At 33.3% G+C, this 20,918-nt stretch overlaps 2 protein-coding genes across 2 annotated transcripts; both read right to left on the reverse strand.

Moving 5' to 3' along the window:
- Window positions 1–758: 758 nt before the first annotated feature.
- Window positions 759–7,949, reverse strand: LOC123710594 (membrane alanyl aminopeptidase-like). Its single transcript, XM_045662609.1, has 15 exons — window positions 7,713–7,949; window positions 6,532–6,803; window positions 5,982–6,137; window positions 5,274–5,597; window positions 4,970–5,153; window positions 4,483–4,724; window positions 3,892–4,084; window positions 3,503–3,683; window positions 3,101–3,198; window positions 2,573–2,752; window positions 2,046–2,230; window positions 1,694–1,861; window positions 1,461–1,604; window positions 1,278–1,356; window positions 759–1,012 (listed from the first exon to the last, which is right to left on the reverse strand). The coding sequence occupies exons 1-15, from the start codon at window positions 7,947–7,949 to the stop codon at window positions 800–802; spliced, it is 2,856 nt and encodes a 951-aa protein (XP_045518565.1). The 3' UTR covers window positions 759–799.
- Window positions 7,950–9,937: 1,988 nt separating this feature from the next.
- On the reverse strand, window positions 9,938–19,511 carry LOC123710962 (membrane alanyl aminopeptidase-like). Its single transcript, XM_045663306.1, has 14 exons — window positions 19,450–19,511; window positions 18,317–18,834; window positions 17,737–17,892; window positions 17,107–17,421; window positions 16,696–16,879; window positions 15,414–15,655; window positions 14,928–15,117; window positions 13,738–13,927; window positions 13,511–13,611; window positions 13,106–13,285; window positions 11,984–12,165; window positions 11,092–11,406; window positions 10,526–10,595; window positions 9,938–10,317 (listed from the first exon to the last, which is right to left on the reverse strand). The coding sequence occupies exons 1-14, from the start codon at window positions 19,450–19,452 to the stop codon at window positions 10,033–10,035; spliced, it is 2,931 nt and encodes a 976-aa protein (XP_045519262.1). The 5' UTR covers window positions 19,453–19,511; the 3' UTR covers window positions 9,938–10,032.
- Between the last annotated feature and the right edge of the window lie 1,407 nt (window positions 19,512–20,918).

The following is a 20,918-nucleotide window of genomic DNA, read 5'->3' on the forward strand; positions in this document are numbered from 1 at the left end:
TTCGAGACCGGCTTTGCACCAACGGACTGCCTTTGTGCGTTCTTACTCACGATCGAGCGGTGAAGAAAAACGTGAGGAAATCGGTATGCTGACGCAAAATTCGGCATGTGCTAATTACCTATTAAAAGATCTATAAAGTTGTAGCGCCACTGGTTATCTGCATACATAGAATGCAAAGACAGTCAAACAATATAGATAAAAAAGTTATTTCCACCCAAGGAACAGTCGTATATAGCACACTAAAATTATATCTATACGCTTCTTGAAGGGGCTTAACACATTTTAACACACAAAATTCGCCTAAAAAGCTCTGGTTTCCGGCTATTACTTTGATCCATTGTTAAGGCATTCAATGTCTTAAGGCAGAGTTACTTTTTTTGTTCTTTTTTGATAGAATCGTTTATTAAAACTTAAATATAACAATCAAATATACAGTATTTATAATTTTCTTAACATACATAGTAATAATACTAGTATGATAGGGTTATTCATGATAAATTACTGGGTATATATAAAAAGTCTACAAGTTTGTATCTTAATACTGTACTTTTATTTTTACACATAATCTCTAATCACTAAAAAATATCAATAGTAACAATATTAATAGTATATAAATAATTAAAATTAATTAAATTGTATAAATTATGAATAATTTATATGTTGAAATGAAATGAAATGTTTGTTCCACCAAACATTAACACTGTTTATTAAGAGTAAAATTTAAGAATTTTTAATAAAACGTCATGCAAAATTATGTTACTGAATCAAACAATATTATTTAATAAAATATTTTTATTAACTAAAATACAAATTTAGCCGCTAAAGCCAAAATAACGACGGATAACGACGTCATCACGGTAGCTGCTGAACTTCTACTTTGAAGCTCTGAGTAAATTTCAGCTGCTACGTTGTTGCCCCATCGGAGGTTGTTTACAGCTGTATTGACAACACTTACGCCAGTGGAGAACGATTCACCAATAGCGATTTGGTTTTCGTACAACCATGATTGGAACTGAAATAAGTTAAATGTTTGATTGAAGGGAAATAAAAGATAATATTTGTCTGAAAAAAGACCGCATTCTACAACAACAACAAACAATGTAAACATAGTCTAGTCTTACTACATTTGTTTGCGTTGACTTCGTAATTCTGTGGGTTCTGAATAAACTTTATTCATAGCCCATATAATGAGTGGTTTAGCGTGACGTGACCTTTAATTTTTGGGATACCTTTAATGGTTTAAATTATAGGCCTATATATTAAAGGCAAAGTATCACCTTAACTATGTCTTCGAAGTCAGTTAAGAATCCAGATAGTGCAGATAAGGAGTTTGATAATCGGACAGCTCCACCATAACTAGAAAAAAACAAAATTACATTTTTGAAATGAGTTAATATTTGAATATAATGAATTAATTATTTCACCCTTCTGTAAAAAAGGTACAAAGTAACAAATCTTACGTTTCCCGAATCTCAGCATAATTTTTGAATATGAAGTTGAGTACAGTTTGCAGATTTTCGCTATTTCCTTGCAAGGCATATGAGAAGGCATTGTTTCTATCATGTACACGGATTTTGTCGCTGTGCATTGTCTGATAGAGGAAGCTGAAAACAGTAGGAATAAATGAAACCAAATATTTGATTTAGTAAATAAATGACTATAATAATAACAATAATGTTAAATAATAACTTACTGTTCAACAGATGCCTGGTTTTTGCTGCAGGGCAGTGATCGAAGCATCACGACCATATCTGCCGTGTTTTCAGATGTATTGTATTTTTGGAACAAGAATTCATAATCGCTTGCATTTCCATTGCGTAGACCAACGCAGTAAACGTAACGGCGAGATGATATTTGCACACTGAAATAACCAATTATTGGTCTTTTACATTGAACATATTATTTTTGTTTTTTTACTGCATCTAATCTAAACAGTTTTATACTTAAGGCTTTACATTGTAACTACAGCATAAAGTATCAGTATAATATCTGTCGCTAAGACTTAACATTACTATCGTTATGTTTGTCAATCAAAGCTGACTTACGGTGTGTTTTGTGTTCTAAAGCTGTTCCATTTAGCTAGACTGTCATCAATGCAGCCTTGGTGACCTAAATTGCAAGCAAAGTTAAGGATCTGCATTCTCTGCTGGATTGTGGACGCTGAATCATTGGCTCCATCATCGTACCCAATCTGTTTTACAGCCTCGTCGACGAGCTCCAAAAGGTAGGCCTGTATACATATTTAGTTTAGATTGAAAGCTGAAGATCCCGCGAGATCAATACTTTACGTATCTGATCTCGATTTTATTTGTCTCATTGTTATATTTGCGTATACCTAGTTGGTAACGCAGCATATGTATTGTATATCTTTCTGATTTACCTAGTAGTTAAACAGTGTATGTTCTTTCTTCTTTCCCAATAAATACATCTAATTAAATAAATAATTCTAAAATATATCAAGCAGTTTACCTGTAATCGTGAAGAATTTTATGTTATTTTTTAGTAATAATTAATGCCCTCAAAACAGACATTAATCCTTATTGTGCTACAGTGTAAACTATGTATTACGTACAGTAAATTCATCATAAGCTGCAGGCAAATGCTTTAATCTTCTGTGAAGCCATTCCAGCTGAGTCAATGCACCGTTCCATACATAGTAATCTGTTTCTTTCGCCAAGAAAGAGAGAACATCGAACGCCACAGGAATCGATATTTGACCAGCACGAATGAAGAATAGAACGTCATTAACAATCTAAAATAATATTATAACTTAATTATTTGAGAACAAATATGAATATTCTGTGATATATATATATTATTATTGTGTCTTTGCTCCGCAACAAGCAGTTTCAGAATTCCTTGAAAGCATACCATACATGTTTTAAATTTAATTAGGCCGTAATATAATATTCAGTTTTTGTTATGTAAAAGATGCACTGACAAATGGCCCACACTTTGTTATAGATTAATTAAAATATATACTAAATATACATTTAGTGTTAGATCTAAAACAGAAAAGGTATGTTCAATCTATAAGATAAGCAATGATAGCAACAGTCTACTGAACAATATATTAAATCTAGTTATGATTAAAAGTTACCTGTGATCTGCTTAACTTATGAATAACTTCTTTGTTACTTCGCAACTGAGCTGCTAATAATCCCCAGTTCTGACTATCATAATTAACTCTGTAGAAACCTGAAAGATAATTTAAGGTTAAGGTTTTAATTTCTATGTGGAGCTGGTACACACGTGATTCATTTATTTAGTTTAAATCCTAAAGATTCCTTACATATAAACAATCAATTGTACTACATCCAATTTCCTTCAACCTGTGTAGGTTTAAAAAAATATAGCCTCACAAACTTTACAAGCCTCACTCATAATTAAAATTACCTTTAAAAATGTCAAACTGTATAAAATCATGTGATGCTATCTTGGAACACACACGTATTAATGTGTTACAAAAGCCTGTTGTAATTGCCTTATCATTTAATCTTACCAGATTGAGCGATATTAAGAACGACCCAGCTTGTTCCTACTGGCTTTTGAACACTTCCAGTTCTCTGAGTCAAAACGTATGTAGGTCTGGTACTTTGGAAATTGGGGCTATCACCATGGGTCCAAGAAATAGGTATTTGCCAAATGTCATTTCGTGGAGTCCCGGAAATTTGGAACCGACGCTAAAAAGGTGAATTTGAAATGTGAAAAGGGAGATAAATCTACTTGTAATCTTTCTCCATACAATGTCCATCCAATACAAACATGAATTAACTGGGGTGAATACAATTCCATTTTTACAAAAATAATATAAAGAATGTATTGGGTGTGTACACAAAATTAAATAAGATGTTTGCACTCACTCCCAAAACATATTAAAAAATAATATACCTGAGCAAGAGACACTAATCCAGATGTCATGTTCACATTGACTTCAACAACTGGTGCGCCAGCGTTTTGAACCCAGCCATCAAAAACTGTTCCTATATCGATTCCTTGAAAGGTGGTTGCGAAGGTAGGATCCTCTGACACAGCACGTCTAAAGGCTGCATACATATCCGTAGGATAACCAATGCCATATGCGCTAAAATACATTATATACTTTGTTTAGTCTCAAACGTTGTTTTGCATTTTAAAGATTACTACAATACTAATATCTATATACCGTAATTATTATTTTTTAAAGACGGTAGTATAACGGTGAATAATATATATATGATGGAGCTTGAAGTTTGAAGGAAAAATTTGGGATTGGCTGAATTTTTCGGTAATTTTATATTTATAAAGACAAAGTTATGTCGAATGGAGCCGCTCCAGGCCAACCGGCTAATAACCTAAATAAAAATGATTATAAATTTTTAATAGATAAATTATCTAATACAAAACCCTAATTTAAATTTAATTTCTAACAATAAAATACATCTATGGACTTCCTTTGCAGCGAGTCTTAAGAAAACCTGAATTTAATACATATAAACTTACTTATCTTTCAAGTAGTATCTTAAAGCATTTCTGAACACGACAGGAGTCACGAAGTGTTCTAACATTCTTAACACAGACGCTCCTTTCGCATAACTGCTGGTACCAAAATGAGCGGTGATTGAGGGATTGTCAGCTACGGAAGACCAGTTCATTGGTTGAATAGATGCGCTTGCATCACCTGATAGAGCACTCTGCACCCTATCTAGAATAAATCTATCATCTAGTTCCAACCAAGGCTCTGCCTGCAAGAAAACAAATACGGAAACAATAATAATAGTTGTTGAAAAAACGCAATCTCTCTTCATCAATTTGATGACGATAAAAAATTTGCGATTGCTCCTCATGAATTTAAGATAATAAGGGTTGCGTTATTATTGCATAAACAACGAATCTCATTGGTCTGTTTCCAGTAGATAGACTGACTCCTGAACATCCTCAATATATCAAACTACATCAATAATATTATAGTATAATTATTATTAAGTACCTCGTGTGCGCTGAAGTATTGGAAGAAACTTGCAAAAGATTCATTAAGCCACAAGTTGCTCCACCAGAAACAAGTGACCAGATTTCCAAACCATTTGTGAGCTAATTCATGGGCTATAATTGCAGCAATATTTATTCTATCTGGAAGATTTGTATTTTGTTGATCGTATAGGAGGTTGGCTTCCCTAAAAGAAGAATTTGGAATAAGATTTATTGTCTAAGCTGAATATAGACATACAAATTGCCAACTATGTGACGCATGTGGTTAAATTAATGAAAAATTTAAGATGTATATGTTATTATACCTGTAGTTAACCATTCCCCAGTTTTCCATAGCTCCAGAAGGAAAATCGGGTAGTGCGATATGATCGTTTTTCATTGCCCGACCTTGGCCCATTTCATAGTAGCTGATATTAAAGTACGATTCCATAATTTCTGTGATTTTGAAACCAATGTCAGCTGCATAGCTATGTTGATTAGTGGGTCCTTCGCGAGAGATGATTTGGAAGGGCTTCTGCACTGTACCCGAGGAATTTGTACTAACAAAATCACTCACGTGGAAGGCTACCAGGTAGGATGATACAACAGGCGTAGGATAGAATCTCTCTTGTACTCTACCGGATGGTAAACTGTTAAAAAAAGTTTTATTGAAAAAGATAAAACTACGATGAGGAATTTATAAAGGCTCGCAGACAAAGTACCTTAACCAAAATTATATTGTTATATTTATAAATACACTAGTAACACGCTTTACATGGTCAACCGTGATCCGTACCTTGAAATATTTTTATACCCTATTGGGTAACTTCTATTTGTTTATAATATTAGTATAGATAATATAGATAAGATGTTAAAATCAACGTTTCTATATTTTTTTTTCCAATATAATGATATAGAATTGTACATATAATCAGTTTTGCGGATACATATTTCTCGGTAATAACCTTTGGCCTTCTTTCTCCCATCACTTATTAATGAAGACGGTTTTTTTTTTCAATTTCTTTCATACTTACACGTTAGTATAGGCTATAGCCATGTTTGAGAACGATGGTCGTAGATTGGCACCTCTTGTAATAGTAATGGTGAATGGACATTTGAATTGAGGTTCGTCAAAGCAGGGGAAAGCTTTTCTAGCATGGTAAGGCTGGAATTGCGTTGTTGCGTAGTAACTGAAATAAATTAAAACAACTAAGGTTCTAAAACTATTTCGCCTGTTTAGAGTTCAAGCAAATGCTGATTATCTACTCCTTTATATTTTATTATTACTCGCAGTAATAAAATATAAAGGTCTGCTCTTGTCTGATATAAAACAAAATATATTTCGCCAGGATTGTTTAGTGTTGTTGGTTAAACTAGTGGACTTTTTTATAAAATCGAAAATTAACGAACCGTACTCAATTCATAAGGTTTTCGTTAAAATATCTTCCATTTTGAATTAGTTCAAGTTATGAGGATCGTAAATTATTATTGATGTAGACATTCGGCCTTATAAGACGTATTATAAAAATTGTGCCATGTTTTGAGGTTGTGAAAATGTGTTCGTATATGATGTTAAATTCTTACCGTTTCTCGTTATTCTTGTAGTAATATCCTTTGTAAAGGCCTCTATCATGAGGATTCTCGTTAATACGCCCTTTGTAATTGACGGTAATGATATACGTGCCTGGCACTATCTCAGAAGCAAAGTTGATGGTAACAATTTCATAATATCTATCAATTGTAAACGGATTTGGTATTTGAAGAGAAACAGGTCGCTGATTCGCATCTAAAACGGATACTTCTTCGATTGATACAACATTCTGGTGCAGCACAATTTGCGTTAAGTTTTCCCGGACCTAAAAAGATGCTGAGATATTATAATACAGCATACTGAAGTGATGCGAGTACTGGCACAAAATCAGCCGTTTGTCAGAAGTAGTGATACCGATCTTTTTATTTAATTTCTTTTTGTTCTGGCTATATTCACCGCGCTTATGTTGCAAGTTTAGGGTCGCTCGGTACAAAATCTCAAGAAGTTGTGATTGTAATCACTATTGCCTAATACAGAGTATGAAAGCTGAGTTGTCCTACAATCTTAGTGTTTATTTGACACAATCGGTCATGTGTAGAAAAAGTTTTTGTGGCAATATTTTTTAATAATGTTTTAAGGAAAGTTGACGTCTAAGCCCTCACTTACTTACACCGAAGAATATGTTAAGTTGAACACATAATTACAGTTAGCTTGTGAGCACAGAAATGTGCTAGATTAATCAATTCCCTGAGTGGGATTTGAACTTATACTCATTGTGCTTCTCGAAAGAAGCAGCAAAGTTGATAATGATCTGTATTATTTAGTACTAAATATGAACTAATTATGGACTAACATAAGTAGGATAAGGTAATCATTATCTTATTAAACATATTATCTTTAGATTACAATCATTTTTATTTTTACCACGTATTTTATAACAGTAATTACTAATGATATTTTTATCAACGATATGTTTATTGTCAGCATTAATATTTTTAATAATAACACCAGTCATCAATAACACGAGTCATTAATTTATACAAAAAATGATATTATACTTCTTAAATACCATATATGCATAGTAAAACATAAATTATTTGTGATTATTATAGTATATTGTGTGTTTGAATTTAGTAATATTGCTAGTTTCAATTACTTGTTACATTAGTCTACATTACTGTACACTGTAAAAAATAATACGGACGTAAAGCAAATCGGCGAAATGACAACTAACCTGAACTTGTAGCTGCACGATACCATTGAACCTGGATTCTTCTAGGTATACATCTAAATCAACAGATATTTGTAAAGGCTGGACATTATCCAGGAGCCTGTATTTAGGGTCATCCAAATTTGTGTTGTATCCTATCCATTCAAAATTGTAAAGTTCATCTTGAGGCTCTGTGTGTGCCAGCCCCACTGTCAGGGCTACTATGGTCACTAGCAGTTTCAGCTCTATAAAGACACTCATGTTATACATACGGGAAACACATTGAATTCGTTTTAATGATTGTGAAGTTTCAAGAACTGCCTTCCCTCGCGTTGTCTTTCTGATAGCATGTGTTAAATTATACTAAAAAACCTATTGAATCCGTTTAGCAAGGTTTTCTGATATAAACTGTGTGATTATAGAATATTGTTTAATAATTAGTACTGAAGCCACGATTACAAAGTAGGTCACGTATCCACTTAAAATACGATACAGATGCTGTTTGTAGAAATTCTTGTTTGGAGTATTTAGTGTTAAGCACATATATTGAATTAGGGATTAGGTAATCATAAATTCGGCCTTGTTTACGTGTAGGGCACATGTAGGATTCGCCTATAATTGATACAATTTGCAATTGGGACTTAAATATGTAATGTTCATTAGTTCACGTCATGCTCACTAGCTTATCATAAAATTCATTAAAATTATCAGAAGTTTTTTTCTGATTTAACAAACATCATTCTTTCTCAACAATTCTCTATTTTAACTTCAATTAATGTCTGCAAACGATTCCATCACTAATTTTAATTATTTTTAAATTTATATTACTTTTTTATTAAATTAAGTTTTGAAAGCTGTTTTAGTATTTTACGCTTTTTTTTAATGCAAATAATGAATAAAACTTACCCATGGTGATCCAGACGGTATCAAACCATAAACTAATACATTAAATTGAAATTATTTACTTTATCTATAGAAAATCGTCTTATCTGTAATAAATTAAAGATAATAGTTAGTGACAAATGTATACTTTTATTGAAATTGGGGATTTTAAAGAAATAATCATTTTACTTAATTACGTATTGGTTAATCGCTGAAGTGATATTAAGAAATTGTGGTTAACACGGTTATGTGACAACACAATTTTGATTCTCTGGTACAGGCCGGTTGCTCTTGTCTGAGCGTTTTGTTCAGCATGGTAGCAGGTCGAGTGGTCTTTCTTCAGCTGTGTCAGCACAGTGCCTCTCTTATTGTAGACTATACTTTTGACTGTTACCAACCACGACCAGTTCTTATTCCTTTTTAATCGCATCACGCGTATTGTATTGTAGATATATAAGGCGTTGGCATATTGGAATAAAACGACCAAGACTTGATGACGCATAGGGAATTAGCAATTTGTGCATAGTTTCTGAATTTCACGGCCATATCTTATTGTAAATATATAATATTTATTTACAATTACCTCAATGAAGTCATTGAATATTTTCACTTAGATAAGCTGGCATCGTTTTCGACGGTCGTACAACGAAGCGATAAGCAGTTCATAATTCTGGCACTAGTTGTATCGATATAAATTTTAGATTACAAGAGAATAGCATACATTATGAGGCATGCAAAGGGCGGTCTTATCGCTAACAAGAGATCTCTTCCAGGCAACCCTAGTAAGGAAAATAATAAAAGATATACTAAGAGTAAAGAGCAAGACGTAAATGCAATTACCAAATATTATCAAAAAAAACATTTTTTTTTAAATAAAATACAACTGAAAACTAAAAGCTAATCGTATGATTTGTGAATTATGAGGTTAGAGAATGTGACGTTAGTTTAAATGTCTTTTAAAAGTCGGATAAACAAGGTCAGATAACTGGTTAATTTCTTGCAGTTAACATTAACTAAGTTTTCGGGGACTTATTGGTGACAGAGAGCTCAACAACAAACAAGGTTCATATTATGTGCTTAAAACCCGAATAAGTAGTTTCGAATATGGAATAAATAATATAGAAATATAATAAATAATCCGTACGTATATAAACAAATAAACGTAGCTTCATATCTACGTCAAATAAATAAATGTAGTCATAGAAGTGGAAAAAGAAAGGGCACTTTTACAGTGCAAAACGTATCTAATGAGTTTTTAATTTAAGTAACTTAAGGAGGTCTCACAGCTCTCAGGTATGTTATGATGTTATGATGGTCAACTGGAGGTGTAAATGAATGCTGTATCAGGTATAGTGAAAAGTCAAATATAAAAATATATCGTTTTAATGTACAAAAATAATTTAATTCTTATGATATACATTTCTCATGATTGTCTCCAAAACTACAGTTACACTATGTTAAATTACGCATACATATTAATAGAAACAGTTATAAGAAGCAAAACAGTGCTCAGTGCTGCAATGCTGGCGTCATCGCCTGTGTCTTCTTCAGGGTCTCCTTCTTCTCCTTCTTCAGCTTCATCCAAATCTAGTTCTTCCTCAACATAGCCTTTATCGAAGTAAGTGGTGAACTCGCTAAGTCTTTTAGCTGACCAGGCCATGTTACTTCTGGTAGATGCTATAGAGTTAACACCCGTGGTGTACGCAGCACCAAGGGTTACGCGATTCTCATCAAGCCAGTTTTGGAACTGAAAATTTGTATACCAATTATGTACTGAATACCATTTAGGACCGAATCTCGGTCAAAGTGATATATGATTATGGCATTTATTTCGTTTCGGTTTTACATTTGTTGTTGTGATGTGTTTTGTGTGTGTGTGTGACATGTTATTTATGGTACATTTTTGACATTTAATCCTAAAACCGTTTTTGTTGTTCACCAAATATCAATATTACCTCAGTTATTTGGGCTTCATTTCGCAGCCGACCACCAATGTTGCTGATGAATGTCGATGCACTGCCGAGTCTAATAAAAGAAAGAATTATTTAATTCATAATGCAGAAGTGGGCTTTATTGGCATTTTTATAGATATTGCTTTTGAACCATGGCACTAATGGAACCTTATTAACACATACTCGTAGTGGGAAAGACATTAAATTGAGAAAAGCAACGAGTCTCAATGATCATCTCAATAAATCTCAAAAGATTTACGTGTGTTTGAAAAAATTATGCAATATGTAGCGTCAACTGAATATTTGAATACTAGAGACTACTGAATATTAAAATAATCCCAAGAAAATCTGAATATATGTTGGTAAATATTTATGTATTATCCATGCCAGTATTAGCCAAAATTCGACAAGTTCAATAAGATCGAGGTGTATAAAGAGGAATGTATGAAGTTTTTTCAAATAGTAATAATTCATTTGTACTTGGAGGAGTCAGTCTATGTCTTGTCTGTTTAATAATAAATATGCGATCTTGATTATCTTAAAGGCTATAATCCAAGATTAAATCTTACGCGCTATTAACTTGAACGAGGTTCCTCTTCAACCAATTAAATACTTTCATAGTATTTTCTTCATTACTAGTAACTGCTGAGCTTAAAGCTGTTGATACATCTTGAGGCCTGATTATTTCTTCAGCGTTTATGATGGCACTCAAGAATGTTTCTAAACCAGTTGTATCTTTAGTACAACCAGCCGCAGTCAGCATAACAACCACCTCAGTGGCGAGTTGTTCATTAAGGTATTTATTCCAGAAGAATGTGAAATCTTCCGCTGTACCCTGGCGAAGACCATTACAGTAGACCCATGGGCGCATATTCGGGTAAATTCTAGAAAGGAAATTTTATTTATCAGAGTTATACACATAAGTTACGAAGCTAAATCTGATTAATAATTTATGTAATTTTCTGATCAAATCAAGATGACAAAGCATATCTTTTCTTGCAACATTTATATTTTTGACGTGACAACGTCTTATAATGCGATGGAGCCGGCTGCAGGCACGAAAAAAATATTACTCATGTGGCGTTACCTCGCTCTGCGGCGTTACCTCGCCTCTGAGGCCTTCCATTTAAGGCATGAAGTGCAAGCGAGAGCGCGAAATGAGCGAAAAAGAGATCGGTTGTATTTATGCGTACAAAGTAATAAATGTAATCAATTCAATTGTGAATTCCATTTACCTCCTCCTCTATATCCATACAAAATATCTATCAAACATATAAAATTAAAATTTTCTTTTGAAACATACAACCATTCCTTCCATCAGTATTTTCTTATGACGTTGTCACGTTCAACTATCGTCAGTAAACCGACTTGACAGACAACCGATTTTTTCGAAATCAGTCTACTACAGGCAATGCCTTACACTATCCTTAAACTATCTCTTACAGGCAATGCACTACTAACCTTCCTCCATTTCTCCATTGTTCGAAAGTAGTTTTAGCGGTAGAAAGGCATTGCTCATCACCGATATTGCAGAGGAAATTCATCACACTCGTCCGAAGTAAACCATCAAGGAAAGGCTCTCCTGGTTTCTCAACGTAGCCTAAACGAGCCACAATAGCTTTACTTAGACTTAAAATAAGGTTCTGAAATTCAGAAAAAAGGTGTGAATATTTTACTGATGTGCAGTATCGTGTTTAGGGTACAAAAATTAAACTGGAATTGTGTAGGAAAAAAGCATTTTGTATGGCAAGCAAAGTTTATAATAATTTACCAAAAACATTAAAAAATCTTTCTACTAGATTTTTAAAAAATCGACTTATAGTTTTGTAAAAAAAATAATTTTCTATAAATTACTATCTGACGAAATAATATACAGGCAAACGTCGTTTTACCATGTATATTATTTCCAGGAAACATTTTTTTTATGTAGTTGTATGTGGGTTGTATGTATAGTGTATGATAAAAAAATAAAAATAAAATTTTTTTTTTTTTTTTTAAAATAACATTTTTAGGGGTTTGAAAGATAGATAGTAGCCGAATTTCAGACTTACTGAATATGCAAAAAAACTCAAAAGAATCGGTCTAGCCGTTTCGGAGGAGTATTGGAACGAACGTTGTGGTAGGAGAATTTTATTTATTTAGAGATTATTTGCGTGAAACATTATAATTAATATTAATTTGATAACTTCATAATATATTTTAATAATGTGATATTTTATCACTACCAAGAATTTACTGACTCATAATGTAAATTATTATTATTACCATATTCTTGCAATAAATTATTATTATAACTAATTTAGTCTATAAAATAGTTGTGTATTGTATTCTTGTATGTTTGTATATACATATTGTTGTTTACATTCACAATAATTTTAGTGACATGTAATCTATACACTCAATATTTTTAGCTCTAGTATAGTTAATATTTTCGATAACACTGTCTTACTGACACCCTCAATATACCATGGCTGAATCGGTTTAAAGAGGGTGACTTAACTGCTGAAGTAGACACTACGAGGAGCAACAACTTTCTGTGATCTATCCGGTACAAACAAAGACAAAAACAGTATTAATACTTACGTCGAGCTTTTGTAAATTAGCAGAATCGTAGGCCAAGCGGCTCCTTGCGAAATTGAAACCCGTAATTGCTGAAATCCACGGTGTGTACTGATCTTCGAATTCCAAGAAGGATAGAATGTTAAACACTGTGTTGTACGTATGTAATCCAGCACGAGCAAAATTGAAGAGGTCATCAACGAGCTACAAAATATGATTTACGTAAGAATTTATGACATATATTATTATCATATTAAAGCAATTAAAGTATGTATATATATAAAGGTACCGATATTATAGCTACAGGGTTTTAGAGAACTACATCGTACAAAGAAAAAAACTTTATTACGTGATCGTTTATAAAGTATAAAGTGTGTGTATTAGACGTAATAGATTTCTAATAAACCTCTTATTTTACCCAAAGCTTACCTGAGCCCTGTTGAATTCGTGGATAGCAGTTCTTGAATTGCTTCTTAGGGCTCTTGTGAGAAGTATCCAATTATTATGATCATAATTGACTCTGTAAAAGCCTGAAAAATCCATATAATATCATGATACCAGACCACGGTCCGTCGATTTGAAATTAAAAACAGCACACGAATGCCAGGAAAATTCAAAGGTCATTCAAGGTGGATTTAGAAAATAAATATATTTACTTGTTTGTTGTTTATTAAGTAGGATCCATTCTGGACCGGTGGAGCCTCTATCAAATGAGGCCGCTGCTTCAGTAATCATGAGCGATGGCTTTAGATCATCAAAATCAGAAGCGTTAGCCCGAGTCCATGTTACAGGAATTTGCCAGATTTGGCTGTATTGCGACTTTCCTGTGTCACGTTCCCAGCGAGCCTAAACATATATAAGTACAAAATGTGTCATAGTAATTCATAATAATATATACTTAATTACTATTCTAATTCCGTTCATAATGCTTAATAGCTTAAATGTTGTACTGTGTGACTCTTAGATTGCTCTATTGGCGCTATGGTGATTGCGATAACTATATCGGAATTGAATACAAATACCTCAGGATTGTGGGTCATAGATTACCAGTGTAGATATTTATCTATTTCATATTGATTATAAACGAGAAAACAGTCAGAAAAACCGACCTAAGCCTAGGCCATCTGGCCTAAAGGCCCCAGGGGCCATTGGTCATACTCGTGAACGGTTGTGGCGACTGATCGTACTTGAATTCGTGTATGCGGTGATGTTAGTTATATTGACTATTTATTTGCGTGTTGTTCCCACGAGAATGGAAGTGCGTGCTCCTATTTCATGTCTCCTACTGATAGAGGATCTTTAATAACCTGAGACAAATCTTTGTATTTAATTTATTTTATTATTTGTTGCAGCTCCTTACAAATGTTGTGTACAACAACAAAAAAACTTGGCGATTAAAAAGAGTGGCGGAGTGTTTATTGCCAGTTCTTCTCTTCCGTTCTACGCCCTTGATTTGAGAACTAGCAGTAAATGTAAAATTAGAAGCAATTAATGTATATTTCTTATTTTAACGTTCATAAGTGTACATTGTGTTACCTATATGAATAAATGATTTTTGACTTTGACTTTGACTATAACACCAGCCAGTGGTTGAACTAGTAGTGTATTTTTATGTGGGTAAAAGCGTTACTCGTATCCTCGATGTAACTGTTTGGACTGGTCATGTGGGACTTGCATATGTACATACCAACTACGGGGCTATCAACACAGGCCACACGACCTATCGTTGCGATCGAACTGGTGTCTTCCCAACCTCTCTTTAGATTAGAGAAATAGTACTTATTCTACAATTTATTATTTACCTATGTATTTATTTTTTACTATAAATAAATTCGAGATAAATTACCTGGTTAATGCGAACTAGTCCACTAGTTTGGTTAACAGTAACTGTTAGGAGCGGGTGACCAGCTCTTTCTGACCATGTCCGGAAGTATGATTCAACGGTTACGCCATCGTAATTGGCCAAAGCTCCATCCTCCCTCGCAGCCTCATCCAAGGCAGAGAAGAGGTGGTTTGGATCCGCTACATCAAATTTCCTGTCGACATGTCATTCATTTTGAATATTCTCTAATGTATGTTTAAGTTTTAATTGAATGATATGAATGTAAACGTCAGGAAGTTAGACAGGAACCGATTGCTAACAAAGCTCTACCAAGAAGTTGAACGCTGACTAAAAAGTATGACCCAAATATTAAAAAATACCTGGGGATAAATTATAAAAAATGATAACGTCAGTATATGCTTCTATTCAACCAAACAATAATCTTCATATAAAAACAGCATCGACCTAATTATAAGATTTTTTTTTATGAAACAAAGTCGTTTTTATTACCTGGCCTCAAGGAATTTCCTCAGACCCTTAACGAAAGTTTCATCACCGAGAAGGTATTGCGTCATTCTTAACATAGATCCGCCTCTTGCATAGGTGATGGTTGAAAAGTGAGCTGACACACTAGCTGGATCATTGACGTCGGGGTTTGTAAGTGCATGCGCAGAATCCACAGAATCGGATAGCATTGATACTCGGAGTTGTTCGACAATAAATCTTGTGTTGAAGCCCATTTCAGGAGCACCCTAAAATATGTTTTAAATAAAAAAATAAAAAAGGAAATTACTTAAATAGTTAATTTATAATATTTTTAATAACGGTGATCAATTCGTTTGAGATTTGTATATTTGATACAGTATGTAAGTCTTAATTACTGTAAAAAACGTTCATTGGAAGAAAATATTTAACAGAGATCTGTAACGTAGCACCCTAAACCACCCAGCAATGGGCAGAGCTCTGTAATCTGTAATAGTCAAACCGAATCTGTGACTCATAAAAACTGAGCTGTTTGATTTTTTTAATTAAATATGACAGCATTCTACAATGAAGCTAATTTTAATGTACTTCGTATAAAACCCCTATCGTCAGCAGGATATAATTACAATGACATCATCGAGATCAGAAAATATTTTTAGATAATAGGGTCTGCCAGTCTATATCTAAAAAATTATATATTACAGTCTATATTAAAAATATGAACTTTTATATAATATGACTTATGTGACATTATTTGAATATAAATGAATATATCAAAAAACAATATCTTACCTTAAATATAATAACTAAATGTTATTTAATGTTAAATGTATTTTAGTATCTATATTTTAAAGTGGTGTGTATGTCTTATTTAAGTTAAATTAAGTTTATTTACTATTTACTAATTTAGTTACTAATAATAATTTGAAAACTAGATAGTTCCAGTGTAAAGCTGTAATTATTCAGTTTTACACGGTATTTGTATGACTCAAAAACTTAGCGATTGAAAAAAGTGGCGGTGCCAGTTCTTCTTACCCGCTCTACGCCCTTGAATTGCGAACTGGTAGTAAATGTAAATTTACAATTAATTTACCTTTTCTGTACTTGTTTACTTATATGAATACATTTATTTTGACTTCGACTTTGCTATAACATTACAAAATAAATTCGCTTCTCAAGAAAATTTATCTATAAATACTAATTCTGTAGTAATAAATCGGTACAGCCTTCTAATTTTTCCATAAAAGTCATGAAATGTAGTAGATAAATATAAGTGTCATATTAAGAAACCGTGTAAGCAAAAACTCACCATTTCGGCCAGATAATATTGATAAAATCTGCCAAACGCTTCGTTCAGCCACAAATTGTCCCACCATGAGCACGTGACTAGGTTTCCAAACCATTGGTGGGCGACTTCGTGTCCTATAACGTTCGCAATTCTTTGTTTGTACCAATGGTTGCTGTTGTCTTCGTCGTAAAGGAGAAAAGCCTCCCTAAAATAATTATTAATTTAGAAAAAAATCAAAACACGCTGGAAATTATGAGTTTACCGGACTACATAATGTTTTTTGATATTTTTCTTATGATTAACCGTTTTTACACACGACTATTTTTAGATGTAGAATTGATGTCAGTCCCGTATGTCAAATTGAGTAGGTTTTTTGAGATATGGGAGTCAGTTAGCACTAAGTCACAACTTGGAATCTTACAAATATTATACCTGTATGTGAGCATGCCCCAGTTCTCCATAGCACCTGCTGAGAAGTCAGGAATTGCTGCCTGTTTCATGTCAATATTTGGTGCCATATCGTAATATGGGATTTTAGTGTACTCCGTCATGATATCCAATAGCTTAATCCCCATTTCCAGGGCAAAGTTCCCAGTTTCGTTCGCAGTAGTTCGTGCATAGATATAGAATGGGTGGGTAACGTTCTTGTTTGTGGCTACTATTTCAAAGTCAGAAACTATAAAACCTAGTAAATATGTTGATGTTTTTGGGGTTGTGTGGAAGGTTTCGGATATTCTTCCACTGAAACTGCAAGCAAACGAAGACGTTGAGGATATTTGCATTTTTTACTAATATTTCTAGAAGCAATTGTTTATGAAATGAATTTAGTAGAAGTGATCCAAGATTTTTTATATTATGTTGTATTAACTGTACATCTTCCTCACCTTCCTTTTGACAGTATTCTGTGGCTTAGCCAAATATTTTATCAAAAAATGACATCATTCTACATGCTATGTAAAGTGATAAGACTTTTTCACTAAATTTTTACTCAAACGCCTTAACTAACATTTTTATACATATAATTAAAAATCAATCAAAACGTTTTGCAGGATTTGTACTCACTTTGCGGTGGCCTTGATAGGCATATTAGATACAGTTGGTTGTAACGTTGAATCTCTTATAATAGTTATATCAAATAATGCTTTGAAACTAGGTTCATCGTAGCAAGGGAAAGCTTGACGGGCGTGACCTGGTTGGAATTGTGTGGACCCTAACCATCTGAAAGTTAAGCAATTTTATGCCACACGAAGAATAAAAAGTTATTTCAATGATCCATGAAACATGTACCCACATGTTTATGTATATCAAATCAATCAAACTTGATTAGTTAGAAACCAAATGTTTTAACAAAGTATATATTCGGTCATGTCAAGTTTACATTAATGTATAATTATGCTCTTAAAAATCTTATTAAATTTCTTAAGTACAAGACTTTGATATTTTAGGATCCATCGATATTTAATCTACAATTTGCGTCAACCTCCCTCACCACCCTCAAAGTTACACCAGTTTATAATGTACTATCAAAATTCTAACAATTAACCCCCAGGACTAATCGTTTTTAAACTCCTATTCGTTAGGTGCTATTTCTCTGCTGTATATTATAAATTGACTTTCAATCCAAACAAATGCAGCTTCTTACCTCTTTTGACCATTGCTATCCTTGTACCAACTTCTATAGAACCCCCTCATGTTAGTTTGCAAATTTCCACTGAACCTTGACTTAAGTATATATTGCGTGTTAGCTGATAACTGTGATGATGCTCGCACTCGTAGGAAACTATAAGGCATTTCGCAAACAAATGTATTAGATTCTAATCCTACCGGTACCCCCGTGGCTGTTGTTAATGTTAACTCTTGAATTATCAGATCATTACAATGTAATACAATTTCATTTGTCGCTTCTAGAACCGTCAACTCAATCGTAACTGCTCCGTCAAATGTAAACGGACTAACGGTAGGAGTAGAAGCTATATCCAGGTACGGCGTAAGCGTCACTTGATACTTCTGCGGGACAGATGTTCTTGGGAGACGGTACTGAGGATCCCTCAACATCCTTGAAAACTCTATCCATTCTTCTTCCGGAACTGGGATCGGGCTTAGAGCGAGAAGTCCCTGTGTGAGCATCACTCCCAGAAACAAACAATACCAGTGCGGTGCCTAATGTAGAGGAAATACATAATATAATAATTGCCGTAGATTTTGTTACGTTATGTTACTTTATTCTGTTTTCTAATTCTCGATTTTTAAAGTAATAATTATAGATGGTGTGGGTAGGTATAATGTATAATTAATATATAGATATAAGACATTGGAGCAGTGTTGGCCTAGTGGCTTCAGCTTGCGGCTCTCATCCCTGAAGTCGTAGGATCGATCCCCGGCTGTGCACCAATGGACTTTCTTTCTATGTGCGCATTTAACATTTGCTTGAATGGTTAAGGAAAACATCGTGAGGAAACAGGCTTGCCTTTGACCCAAAAAGTCGACGGCGTACGTCAAGCACAGAACGCTGATCACCTACTTACTTACTAGATTAACAAATTATCATGAAACAGATACAGAAATCTGAGGCCCAGGCCTAAAAAGGTAGCGCCATTTATTTATTTTTATAAGACAAGAATTACAACGGGTCAATTTTTTTGTTGTTGTTTGTATAGGTACTTATAATCATGCAATTGTTATGGTGTGGGTTAAAATTGTTGTAAAACAAATTTAATTTTATTAATTAGATCTTTATAAAATAATTGTTTCAATAAATTAAATTTCTGTACTCACCATTGTGGCACCTTTGCAGTTATAAATAATGGCGGTAGTTTTTGCTTTATCATTATATTGATACTCAGATACCGTTTATCTTATCCAAATTATTTATTACTTTTAAAGGACATAATAAAAATGACGTTATAATATTAATATTTTGATTATTAGAAATATCCGATTTTATCTTCTCATGATACCTATTATATTTAAGTCGCGTTTATTTTGACGAATTTAATAGTTTCGTACATACATTATAGAAGCTCTTCCATTGTAGACGTGGCTTATTGTAGAGCACGCCTGTTCTGGAGCTATCTATATAGACGACATATCCAAAAAAGAGTGCATGTAAATACTTTTTAGGTAATACTACAAGGAACAATAAATTCAATTCTTTCCCTGTTTTATCATGAAACTAAGATCCAAATCGAACATTGCGCCACTTATGATTAACGACGCATTTGTAATGTCGAGGTTCATGTTCTTTCTACAAACAAATATTGTTTGTCTTTTTGTACGTAAATCTCGTGAAACATTAAGATTGTTTTTATTGTGTGTTTCATATTTTTTTACAAAATTTACGTTTCAATTATGGTAGTAGTCCTAATTCCTAATGATGATATTTCTCATCATATGTCGTTATCAATAGAATTGGTGTTAACACTAGATATGATTTTCTATTTCTAATGTAATATTTAACATGTGTTTTGTTTAATTAATGTATATTGTAAGCTCTTTTTTCACCGTTTTTAGTTTTTAGGAAATGAATACAAAGCAAGTTCATAAAGATGTGTCTTGTCGTGAACATTAATGATACAAGACGGTAATTTCGTGTTTATTTTTTTAATTTCGTCGTTTGTGTGTCAAATTTAAAATAAACAAATATTGTAAACATTTCTAATCATAATTCAATTGTATTTGATTTATTAATAAGGATACATTTAAATATATGAAGTCCATTTTTACATATACAATTTCCTATTAACGTCTCCTAAAAGCTATATTTTTTATATTCACCGCATTTGTATTACATATAGTGGTAAGGAAAAGTTGCAGGAACTTGGGTTAGATCTTCCCCAGTTATGTATGTAGTAGATTTTAGTACTGTTTGCGACGACGGTGTTTGGTGTTTTCGCTACAATGAAGAACTTTGTAACATCCTTGACGACGCTAACATCGTCCAATTCATAAAGTGCAACAGGCTCAAGTGGCTGGGACATGTGCACCGAATGGCGAACGAACCTCAAGGTCCTTACTAAACTCACAACCCGGTGGCAAGAGAAAACCCGGTAGACCGAGGCTGCGTTGGTGGGATGGAATCGTCAAGGACCTTGAAACAATAGGGGAACGCAATTGGACTTTAGGAGGCTAGGGCCCACAAGGGGCTGTATAACCATGGAAAATCTCATAAGATTTTCGTAGACCTTGACCAAAGATTGTTTTCATCTATGAAAACTGTTAGATAGATTGTGATTTCTATAATTGTA

Source organism: Pieris brassicae, chromosome 6 (assembly GCF_905147105.1).
Source record: "Pieris brassicae chromosome 6, ilPieBrab1.1, whole genome shotgun sequence".
NCBI lineage: Eukaryota > Metazoa > Arthropoda > Insecta > Lepidoptera > Pieridae > Pieris > Pieris brassicae.

Excerpts from the sequence above, each read along its gene's own strand:
- LOC123710594 (XM_045662609.1), bottom strand. The coding sequence starts at position 7,949 with ATGAGTGTCTTTATAGAGCTGAAACTGCTAGTGACCATAGTAGCCCTG. Across the intron at positions 3,199-3,502 it reads TCTTAATATCGCTCAATCTG|GTTTCTACAGAGTTAATTAT; the intron begins GTAAGATTAAAT and ends ATTATCTTTCAG. Across the intron at positions 1,013-1,277 it reads ACTTCGAAGACATAGTTAAG|TTCCAATCATGGTTGTACGA; the intron begins GTGATACTTTGC and ends AACTTATTTCAG.
- LOC123710962 (XM_045663306.1), bottom strand. Across the intron at positions 17,893-18,316 it reads GATAGCAATGGTCAAAAGAG|ATGGTTAGGGTCCACACAAT; the intron begins GTAAGAAGCTGC and ends CTTAACTTTCAG. Across the intron at positions 10,596-11,091 it reads CTCGTTCAAGTTAATAGCGC|ACTCGGCAGTGCATCGACAT; the intron begins GTAAGATTTAAT and ends TTCTTTTATTAG.